At 40.2% G+C, this 12,508-nt stretch overlaps 1 protein-coding gene across 8 annotated transcripts in view; it reads right to left on the reverse strand.

The window, feature by feature from the left end:
• The window catches only part of lyst (lysosomal trafficking regulator), a 59,472-nt gene that overhangs the window by 46,778 nt on the left and 186 nt on the right, over positions 1-12,508 (reverse strand). For 6 of the 8 annotated variants that reach the window (XM_041049508.1, XM_041049510.1, XM_041049507.1 and 3 more), the window contains exons 1-3: positions 11,895-11,958; positions 11,526-11,806; positions 2,449-2,540 (exon numbers count right to left, since the gene is read on the reverse strand). In XM_041049508.1, the coding sequence (XP_040905442.1) occupies positions 2,449-2,540; positions 11,526-11,606 (173 nt within the window). In that variant the 5' untranslated portion in view covers positions 11,607-11,806; positions 11,895-11,958. Of the gene's footprint in view, positions 1-2,448; positions 2,541-11,525; positions 11,852-11,894; positions 11,959-12,508 lie in introns of those variants that run through there. The other 2 variants (XM_041049503.1, XM_041049504.1) reach the window with 2 other exon arrangements.

Here is a 12,508-nt window from a genome sequence, read left to right on the forward strand (position 1 = left end):
CTGCAGGAGCACAGCATGCACTTAAAACTACAGAAATACTGAGCAGAAAGGAAATTCAACTGTCCATACTTTACATCAGTGTGCTCCAATTTCAGGTTTAACTTATTCACATTTAGTAATTACTGTGATTTAACCAAACTGCATCTTCATATTTTATTAAAGACAGAAATGTACAGTATTATCTAAATATGTCATGAAATTTGTTACTTACAGTTGGGGCTGCATTGCCACCAAATTCAGAAAAGGCCAAGAGAGATTAACATAATTCAAAAAGAATACACCACACATTTGCAACACACATTTTTTTGTTAAATATTAACAGCATTGCTTTAACTAATTTCTTCACCAGCTTTTGCCACCACCCTCACAGTTGTGTTACCATAACCACAAGACAGTGATTAGAGACTTAGTAAACAGAGATACTGATTTCCATGATGTCCTCCCCTTGCAAACAGGCATCTCTCTCCAGTAGCACTCACATTTTGTGTTTCCCTTCTGGCCAATCATTGTGATGTTCTTCCCTTCAACTGAGTTACTCCGTATAAGTTATTCATTCAATAGCGGCTTTACTCAGCTCAGGTCCTTCTGGTGTGTGTGTGTGTGTGTGTGTTTCATTCGAGATTAAAGGACAGAAAGTGACGAAAGGTTAACATTTAGATATCATCTGGGTTAGCATCTGTCCAGCCCATGTAAGAGTGCAACATGCAGCGCTGGATACTGGACACACAGGAGGTAAACATGGTTTATCCACATGATTTATTGCATCAGTGCAGTATACTATGTTTGTTTCTACTGCAAACAATAAAGCATCAAGGGTGTGCACACACAAGATGTATATTTTGGAGTGACTGCATTCATTATGGAGCATTTACTCCTTTTGTTTAAAAGTGTCACTCAGGACTCCAATGAGTTATGATGGACATTCATAAATGACAACTTAACACATCATTTACATCAATACAACCATCATTTATCATCAATAAATCAAAATGATTTTTTGTTGTGGGCTCTGATTGATGCCACAAGAAGCTCTATGATTAATACAAGTGCAATTCATATTAATAAGAGGCAAGTGCCAGGCAAACCTGTGTTCATGTTGTGCTAACATTACAACACTCACAGCTTCTTCAACGTAAAGGTAACCCTACACTGACTAACTTACACACTGGCGATTTACAACAAGATCGGGTCGTCGAGGCCCCCGCCTTCGATCACTGCCCGATTCGCAATACACCTGCCCCCTAGGGCTCCTCCTGCAGGTGGTGGGTCCACGGGAGGACAGCCCCACGTCACTCTTTCAGGCTCTGCCCAACCGGGCCCCGTAGGGAGAGGCCCGGCCGCCAGGTGCTCACATGTGTGCCCCAACCCCAGGGGTCTCTGCTTAGACTGCTGCCCCCGCGACCCAGCCCCGGATAGGCAGTTGAAGATGAATGAATGAATGAATGAGTGATTTAAAACAAACTAATTACAAATACGTTGGCAAATCTGCAATCTCAAAAATAAAAATCATGTGGGTAGCTGAACTATAGGGGAGTTTATGGCAGTACAGTGACATGAAGACTTTGTGAAAAATGCACTGTAGATCAATTTCAACAACATCTGTTAGCAAAGTGCTTAATTATTGCAGATAAAAGCTTCAAGGATTAAAATATGGAAAAATCCAATGGTTGATCTCACAAATCAAAACATTAAACTGCCTTAAGCTTGTCTTTAAACAAGGACATTATTTCAGGCATTTTAACCAAAACCCCATTTAAATGAATCACTTTTCAGCTGAGGGAACACATGGCTCACGAATGCTAATGCACTCACTTAATTCTAGGTAGCGTGTGTGTATGTGACTTATTTACACTGAACAGAATACAAACAAGAGGTACTTGAGGTGCCTAATGTCCCACAATTTCCCTCATCAATATGTAAATCTATGCAGCAAGGTACGCCAAAAGCTAATGCACCATGATTACATAATGCCTGCACCCTCTACTATAGTGATGGGACATAAAATGATGGAAATAAATCTGTCACTTCTGCAGTTACTTTTCTTTGGTTAAGACAAGGAAACAAAAACTAAAGCAACTGCATGTTCATGTTCATGTTCATATTCATCCACTCAGGCTTATGTCACCAGTGTTTATCCTGATCAAGGTTTAAAACTCGACCAATGTTGTGTGATTGTGTATCATTTACAGTAACACAAATTTGAATTTGTAGGATTATTCACTGTACTCTTTGCCTACTACTACTCCTTTTATGTTCAGTTTTGTCATTGATGTGTTGATACTATGTGTATGTGATACGATGTGTTAACACTAAGTACTTTTCAAGGCTGCAACTTGTGATGCTGCTGTATGAGAGTTCATTATATGCATCAAAGTTTTACCCACGCTACGTGAGGCAAAACCTCAATTTATGGTACATTTAAGAAGTTAAAATATTGATGAGACTTACCAGAATTTCAGTGCATCTTTGGTACTGTGGTTGGGGTGATGCTGCACATAGTGGAAGAGACAGAGAAAATTCTCCAGACTCTGAAGGCTGACCTGATAAGACACAGAGAGAGACAGATAAGACACGAGAGCAGCAACATGAATCAAACCCAGATTATTACTCACACTGACATGAGGAAGAACTGAAATGAATATGAACTGCACAAAAACATTATCCTTTCACTTGATAACCCATTGTGACATGACTGTCAATGACATTACGTTTTGTAATTGTTACGGTACAGTAGATTAGAAAGTGATGCGAGAGCAGCTAATGTCATTATTTGGAACTATTGTTCCAATATTGATTTATGAGATCAGATGTAGCGCTGCAAGTCTGTATGTTTTATGTCTCCTCTCTAAGCTTTCTGTACAAAAACACCCATTTATACTTGGATACATATCAAAAATCACAATAAAAAGAATTAAATTCCTAGAACCACAAGTCATATTTTAAAGATTAGATTTCATCTCAGAGCAAACCCCTGAAATTCATGTTCAAAAGTAAAGCCTTGTTACTTTAAAGAATAGTCTGGTGGACAGCACAACATTGTAAAATTTAAAATCACGATCGGCAATAAAGGAATGGTACTGGAGAGTCTCTGAATCTGAGGGAACAAAGACCCTATAAAGATGAAATCAGCTTTGTCACAGTGCTGCGGTCAGAGTCTGACCACAGAGCGGGAATCTCTCACCACGAGAGCTGGCAAGGCAATAGGGACTTTCTTAACAGCGAGACAAGCCACCTGACTGCTTTTAACTGCATTACTGGTTTCAGGGTAGTGTGCTAATACCTTCCCAGCGGACGTGTCATCCTCTAAGCCAGCGTCCTGCTGGCCCTTATACCACACAAGAGCTAGCTTTACGCCTCTGCTAATCTGACACCACTGACTGGATTCATTCAGGCAACACTGATCCCTGACTGATGTGGCTGCGCTGAGTGTCTGGGTCACAAAGCCAAAGAACAAATACCACACAGTGCCAATCACATTACATACAGTCTGACCTCTGATGGCATTCACCAGTTACTGATGGGGAAAAAACAATAAACACATAAAGTTCACTGAAATTAGAAGGTGATACATTATTTTTATTTTAAAGGGATGCATACAACAATGTAGTCTGTGGGTTCACCATACATCTGCAAATACACAGATCTTTGAAATGAAGGCAGTTTGATTTAGTGTCTTTATCTGAATTACAACAAAGTATCTCAAGGTTAAGATGATCTCAGTCCACTGACCAATAATAGAACTAAGATTATCTTAGCCTTAAGGTGGTCTTTTGGAAATTAGGCCCTGAGATGCCATGAAAAAGTGATCTAAACTCACCATATTGGTCAAAATAAATTGACGTTTAGCCTGTAAATGTCTACTCAACTGCTACTGACACCATTAAAACATAGTCTTTTCCATTTTGTGGCTTATGCACTCACTAACAGTTTGTCCACAAAAGGCTTCCTATGGGGTTTTTGACCAGTAGCACCGATACAGAGCAATGCTTTTACAGCTCACATGCATGAGCACAGAGGCAACGTGATATACACTTTAGGCGACTATTTCATGCTGTCCTACTGATTGACAATTGTTGGCAGTAGCGCCAAAATAAGCATTGCAAAGGCTGTCAAGAGGAAGATTGATGGCAAGAAAACACTAACATAATGCAGGATTTTAAATATTCAAAACATGTGCTTTATGTTAAGTGTTTTATGAGACAGGAAGCACAATCGACATAGATCTCAAGGATACACATAATGCAATTTGGTGAGTAACACTGCCCAGAAACATAACCTTTGTTTGTTGACGAAAAACTCAGACTGCCTTCAATTCCTATTGCTTTGAAGGAAATATGCCTCGGCTAACACTGGCACCCAATTTAATTTATTTAATAAGTGAGATGACAGCGTACCAGTATTAGTTTGTGCCCTTGGATTCCCCACAAAAGCAAAAAACCAGTAGAATAATTTCGTAGAAATTTGAATGAAGTGATACCTTTGTACAACCAAGTCATGCCACAGTGACACCCCAGCAAATCCTTTAGTTGCATGGACAGACACTTCTACATAGACTTTTCTATGGAATCTATAAGCATAACATACTTGAGAACATAAAGTGACGAAAACAGAAAGTGAGCAATGTAAAACAGCCACACAAACAGAGTAATATGGTGTCATTGACTTTTACAATGTGCTTTCTATGTCTAGTTTCCGTGCAATAAAACAGGAAAACAGCTAAGCATATCTGTGAAACTGATTGTCTCACTTTCCATGTCTAAAACACAAGATCGGTTATTCAGGTGCCTGGGGTCCCGTCACACTTCGGCTTTTGCTGCTAACTGTCATGGTGAGGATAGGGGCCCGGCTCATGGTGAGTCAACTTCCTTCCTGTGTAACAACTGTCTAAGCAAGTTTTGTTCTTATGGTTCTTGTTACCACTATGAATGGCTTTAAAACAAATGTAACTAGCAATTGTGCAATATTAATATCATGGGACTAATGGGATGCACACATTTATGTCCTAAAAGGTCCAGGTGATGAAGATGCAGAGTTGGACCACACTCACCAGGGTCAAGAAGGGGCAGAGAGGGTGACACTTCAACAGCTGAGGCAACAACCCACCCAAGCAGAGAGGGGATGGAAGGGAGGGAGTCACTGCATACCAGAGGGCTGGATAACATCACACACAGGAGACGGGAAAAGGAAGAAAAAGAAATGAATGGCTCATGAGAGAGACAAGAGAGGACAGGGGTAAAACATGAAAGCTGACAATAACATAAAGGTGAAAGAAATAAATGCAGCAACAGTTGAGAGCAAAGATAAACAGAGGAAGTGAGCGTCAGGAAATCAAAGCCTCAAGGCTGCCAAAACTGTTATTAGTTTAATAAATAAGCCCTGGAGCTGTGCACTCAGTCTATTAAAATAATCTATGAAAATGAGTGTCTGAAATGACTTGGGTTTGTCCTTGTGTTATCAGTGTACCTGTTGTGGCCGTATTCCTCATATGGGAATGGGAAACTGAGTGGTTCACGATAACACTGATTTCCCAGCAACCGGGTTGTTTTTTCCTCTGAGGCTCTAATCCAATATTACAATGCACTCGGCACAAACCAGCCAGGGTGATTTGATAATGGAGAGACTGCCAATACTAATTAATACAGCTTAGGAAGGGAATCAACAGTTCACAAAGCTCAGACAACACATTTCTGTAAACAAAAAGAAAGCTTTGACCTCTCCCCTGCAGTGATGAACTGCTTTATTTACTCATTTGTCATGTAGACGGACAGAGGCAATCTGGGTGGTTGAGACATAAGGCTATGGATTTCACTTAGGCTTATATGTCAAGAGATATTTTTTCTTGCTTTTTTATTTTTTTATATTTTTATTTGTTGTCAGAATAATTTACTTAACCAGTGGGGAATTAACTCACTTCATGAATACAAATTTAAGCTGGAAGATAAGGGAGACAGAAACAACATAGATTTTTTTAAGAACCGGTCACAAAAACTCTTGATTTTAATAATATTTAACGAATACTTTATATTGTTTTTCTTTCCTTTTCCAGGAAGTTCAGAGGTCAAGTTCAACTACAGAAGAGCATAACTGACAATGACACTTGTTAAACACTCTCTTTTGCTTGTTTAACTAACGCTCGTTGTTAATGTTTTATCTTTTTCTTTTTTCAGAGGTTGGCTTCACATGAGAAGAATACACCCTTGAATACTGAAAGCCAGAGTTTCCCCTAATTGCTCAGACACACAGGCTGTGACCTGTGTCTTTCTCCAACATGGCAATCATGGGAGGCCTAGTCATGGGAGTCTGATGGCTGAGTCACCCATGCTGGTACAGACTTCCCTCTCAAGCTCTCTTTGGATAATTGGATAGACTACAATTTGGCAGGGGCAGTGAAAGCGATGTGATCCTGTCCTCGTGAGAGAGAGGACGTGGGGCGTTGGTTATGCAATGTTTTTTTCCGGTTTGAGATCCCCACTGATCTAATTTGATATTTCGGTGATGAGCATCATGAGGAGCCCCTAACGTTCCGCATTTCCTCACCAACTGCAAGTGAGAGAGAAGAGCTGCTTCACACAACACCATAAATAACTTTTTTTTTCCATTAACACACACACTAAAATGTCAAGAGGCTACCATCAAAAAGCATGTTTGTGTTTTTGTTATAACCAGTGACCTTTATCTAAGCATAGCGACTGTGCAGGAAATGAAAATGTGTTGCTCTCTGCTTCATTGTTTTCATTGCAGGGAGTTAGAGTGTGAGCCGGTGTTGGTCAAAATTACAATCAAAAAAGCCTGCTCTGGCCTTTCTCTTCCCTAGTGACCTGAGAGACTTTTTGAGGGAGAGATCAGACTTAATAACACACCACTGGGTGGAAAAAGCCGAGGCAGAGCAAGTGTTGGAGTCTATCTCAGTCCAGAACTAGAGAAATGAATTATTCATCCATTCAGCCAATCGTTTGGAACAGCCCTGAAGACCCTAGCCAGTAGACGTTAGGCTGAAACTAAGAGCGGAACAATAAATGCAGATGTGAAATATGTCCTGTGGTCAACCAGCAGGACTAAGAAAGCCACTTCACTGAAGACATGTTGGTAAACAATGTGAGAACATACTAGAAATGAGGAAAGTGAAACTGCTCAAAACTACAATGATCAACAACCTTTAAACCCATCAAAGTAATATGATGATCACAAGACATGATGATCAGAGCCTGACTGCACACACATGTTTGGACTGTGGCATTTTATTTTTCACTGGAAGCGCAATAATCAATAACAGTGTTGGAGTGTTAATTAAATTACTGTTGGAAAAATAAACAGATTCATCGCACTCATGTGACTCCAGATATGATTTAAATCAGTAGCCTGAATATATATATTTACATATATGTTTTCAGCACTGAAACCTGCATACAGTATGTTAATGGTGAATGGGATTTGACATAGTAGCTGAACTGTGACTGGTCTGAGTTAACAAATTATGAAAGAGGAGCTTTTACGCAAACCTCCAGCTTGACTTGAGGTTAGGCATTACTAACCATGAAAACGTCTGGTCCAAAGGGGGTGAGTTTGGAAATGACTTGGCAGAAAAAGTCCCACAATTTTTCAAAAAGTACTGTTATCCATCTACCAAGGCAGGTAATGCACTGTACTGGATGTCTGTTAATGTTTGAGTGAGAAACACTGCAGCCTTAGGCCTTACATATTGGCACAATTTATATATTAGAAAAATCATCCAATAAATAACTAATTAACTAGAATCAAAGTGTAGGCATTTTAATAAAGGCTGGATATGGGTTAGTTGATGTCATCCAGCCTCAAAATGAAAAGGAAATAATATCAAGAATATTTTTTCCATGAACATTATAGGAGAGACCAATTTAAGTGCCAATTACTTTTCCCCACTTTACAGTGCTCTCAGTTCCTCAGATGTAGAGTATGATCTGTGCACATTATCAGTAATTGCTTTAGGTAGTTAGAGCAGTTATACATATTACAGCTGACCTGAATGGTGGACAAACTGCACAGGACATTGTCTAAGATAATGCATTCATGGAAATGTGCACAGTGCAGCTTTTACCAAAAATATTCCACAGATGAAGAAGTGTGCAACTCACATTGTTCAGTCGTGACAAGTGAAAAAATAAACTTTAGGGATGCAGGTGAACCAGAACTGCTATCTTTACTTCCTCCTTAGTATTCACGGCATTTTGCCTTATACCTTGCTCGACAAGTTTAATCTTCTTTAAACAAGGATTCAGGGCTTTAACACAGACGGAATGTAAAGCACGGTGCTAAGCTTAGAAAGCTAATGACAAGTAATGTGGTTGGAATTTGTTACCAGGTTTGTCCAATTTCAGACAATGACTGTATTTAACTATGTTATTTGAGATTACAGCCTGTCGTGATTATAAACTGTCTGACATGACTGATGTACGAGTAGCTACAGAATGATACTTACGAGATGAGTCAGATCACCTGCAGGAAAACTATTCGTCATCCATTTTTATGCAAAAATCTAAATCCAACTGGACTTAACATTAGTCCAAGCTTACAACTGTCTGCATTAAAAATGTGACATAAGGTGAAGCAAAACCAGCAAAGATCAATTAGTTGGAGCCCCAGAGTATCAAATGACAAAAAAAGTGAAGTCCTCAGAACACCCTACTTTGGTGTTTTGAAACATCCTGTTAGCTCATAATGAAACTAAACAATTCACAAGAAACTAAATCTGGCCTCTTGCTCGGCTCCGGGCCAGGTATCCATTCAACTCAATTGACTCCACTCATCAAGATTCAAAGATACTATGCAGAATGGAAAGTGTCCCTTCAGATACAAGTGTGCCCAGGGCAAAGTTCCTTTGTGGCAGTACACACTAATGCGGTAGTTTTTGTGCCACATAAAGGAAGTAATTCTTAAGAATGGGGAGAAAGGCTCAATGCCATTAATCCTATAATACTGAAGCTACAATACCAATACGCTACCTTAAAGTAAATGGTACACTAGATATATGAAAAGTAATTTGGATTATAGTGGACTCCATATAGTAAATGTGTATCAAATGTAAAGGAAGATGCACCTCGACAGTTTTGAGACTGTAGTTTCTTTTGCCCCAAAAACTACTACTACTACTACAGACAGTAAAGAAAAAAAAGTAATCTCTTTGTGGTATTTCTGCTTTCTCAGGAAAGTATCTACTGAGAATAATAATAACAACAGGAAATACAAAAGAGGAACACTAAAAGTTAAACATCAGGTCAACCTTAAATCCCAACCACTGAACCATTAAAGCATCCCAGCTCTGTTACTGTCCTTGATCAATATGCTGTGGGTAAGTGATTGAAATACCAGCGAGACATCTATCCTGACAGAATAGCAGATGAAAAGCAGAAAGATGAGAGACAAGAATGCACAGTGAAAAAAAATGAGGGAGGCAGAGAAAAAGGGAGAGGCTGCAGCACCAGTATTTTCACACTTTTTTTTCACGGTACCTTATTGATTACTGCTGGAGAAGGTGTCTTTTTGCCCTACACATTTCACTGTAAAGTGTGATCACAGAATTGGATACCGAACAGCTTGGCAGAGCCTTGCTGTCTGATGGGTCTAAAACAGAGGCCTCTCAGTCCTTGGACAGTTTCCATGATCACTTTGTCGTACTGTACCTGTATTCTGACTGCAGCAACTAGAAGATGCCACTTTAGGTGAGGTGGTATAAATGTACAGCATAAAACTGCACACTGATGGGATTGACAGAATAAGATGGAGAAATATATCAGGTCATGTGCAAGTAGAGCAAAAGTATCCATGTGAGTGGTGCAGCCTGTCACTGTGTGTCCCCATCAGATTCAATCAGGAGGGAAAGCTACAGTATCAGCTAACTGGAGAGTACAGATGTGCTCACTAACCCATCTTTCTGCATCTCATACACACACACAACATTTTGATGACTGCAAAGGTGACAAGCGGAGCCAACACAGTCGTCCCAGCGGAGCCGTCACAACAAAAAGTGACATAAAAAGTTACCATTAATAGAAAGGCAGAGCCTGCTTGCTGCAGTCCAAGCGTTGTTATTGCCATAGCAACTGAGAACAAACCAGCACCCTTTCTACAGCTGATATCCTAATGCACACCGATATGAATAACAAAGCAATGAAGAATAATACACAACCATGGACATGATAGCTACTAAGGAAGGAAGCCTTTATTTTCCAAGAAAGAAACAAACCCTACAGGCTTTCTCAGCACTCACTAGTTTTAAAAATGACAGCAGGTCTGCCTTTAAAGGACGACTCACACATGATACATCAAAAATAATGGACTACCACAATGGCTAAATCAGCTCATCCTTGTGTGCGAGCAGGGCAGATCACTCTTAGGCCTGCAGTCTGATCCTAATCCAAGTCTCGTGATCTGGTTGCCGTTAGTGCCGGGGGGGGGGTTGAAAAGAGCTGCAGTCGCCTGAGAGAGATTTCAGAATCACCGCCACTCAGTCCTGTGATATGCTGACACAATAACGTAAGTGCTCTTGCGCAACACTTACAATGTGGTTTACACCTGCCTCCACCTCTGTGCACTGACTCACTGCGGCCACTGCTCATGCTTATGCTGTGTATCAGTTAAATTACTGGCTCCAAAAATGGCGTCTAGGGACCTACTAGGATCTTAAGCAACGTGGGGAATCATTTTTACTGCTCCTTTCTACCACAATGACACAACATGTACTGAATGACTCTCCATCCTGTGGTTACCCAGTCTTACAATTATATATCATTTTGTATAAAATAAGTCATGTCTGAAGACAAAGTCTCCATTTCTAAGGAGAATAGCCTATAAAAACAGGCCTCTGTAGTTTCCTGCATGCCTCCCTGCATATGTTTCATTTGATTTTTTGGAAGATGCACATATGTTAACATGTTTGTTACTGTTTACCTCTCGCAGCTGCAGAGCATTTCTGCAACAGGCTATTCTAGATCTAACTTAATGTGGAACAGCTAAGGCAAAAACAGAACAGTAATTTAGGCAGAATGAATGACAAGGAGCGGACTAAAAGAATGTATCTGAACAATGTTTGCTATTGTTGGATGATATGACCATAATGACCATTTTCTTTAGCGTGGAATCGAGCAAATCTCACACCAACAGCAGCACTCTGCAACTGCTGAGATGCAGCAAGGACTAAACATTTGGATAAGGCCATGACATTTTAACATTTTAAACATTATTTCATAGTGAGCCATAATAAATGTCATATCAAATATAATTTATATTTTCTAAGGCCTTATAAATTAAATACTGTATATGGCCAGTTTTGCAACTGAAGCAAGATGAAAGCAAATATTTTTCCTCCATCAGAACAAACAAGACAACTGCGTTCAACTGTGCTTTCCAAATAACATTTCAGGAATCTTCAGGCGTTTTCCACGACCACTGCTTTGTAGTCCTGGAAATTAAAAGTAAGCTGAAAAAGACCCCTGAGCTGAGCCTGTATCACCCCGGCTCCTGCTTTCTGAGTGTCTGCCAGCAGCGCCTACCTGCAGATCCGCTCCTTGTAGTCTACAGTCCATGTACTTTTCCCACGCATATGACAGATCAGTCTGCTGTAGACTGGCCATGTCGTCCACACCTCCAGGTACAACACCGGTCAGGGCGTTGGGGAAGTCAGGAATGACAAAATTCTCCTTTTGGTTTGCCTAGTCCTCCAGGTGACTGAAAGTGCCCCGGACAGCACCGAACGAAGCCCCAAATGTTCTCCTGAGTCTTTCATAGCAGATTCATGCTTCACTGCGCTGCTTCGCCACTTTTAAATTAGGCTCTGCAAAAAAAATACAGTGTCAAGGGTTAGCAAACAGAATTAGCTGGCAAAGCTACTGTCGCTTTAGTCCGCGCATGGAGATACTGACAGTTTAACGTGACGCATGTGAACCTGACTTGAACCTAAACTTCGGCCAGACGAGCTTGACACACTGTAGCACTACCAAAACAAAACGGACTCGGGCAACACACTCGGTTAGCTAGCTAGTATCTGACAAAACCTGCGTCAATACCTCAGGCAGGTTGAAGCAACTCATTTCCGTAACTGGATTTTGTTTTGAAAATAAAAGCACCTAACTTGTTACCGTAGATAACTAAGGTAAAGGCTAAAACCTCACTTGAAACCTCAACACATTTTAATTCGATGGTTACAATATTCTTACAATGAAGTAAGAAATGAACTACTCAAAAACATTGCTACTAATACTTTATTTTGAAAGTTCTGCTCGATCGTTGTCTTTATTTTAGCTAGCTTGACAGCGAGAGACATAAGCAAGAAGGCTCGATAATTTTAACCAAAATATTTTCATAAATGCCATAATAGCCTCTGAGCCGCCATATCCAATGAATTCTACAACCCACTCCAAATAACAAAATACAATATTGCGGAATTTTGGTTCTTTTCCTAACAATCACAATGTTAGCTTTATGCTGACTGTAGCATCGCATCGCACTGTGTATGGCAGCTGTCAAAACTGTGCAG

This window comes from Toxotes jaculatrix, chromosome 11 (assembly GCF_017976425.1).
Source record: "Toxotes jaculatrix isolate fToxJac2 chromosome 11, fToxJac2.pri, whole genome shotgun sequence".
NCBI classification, from domain to species: Eukaryota; Metazoa; Chordata; class Actinopteri; family Toxotidae; genus Toxotes; species Toxotes jaculatrix.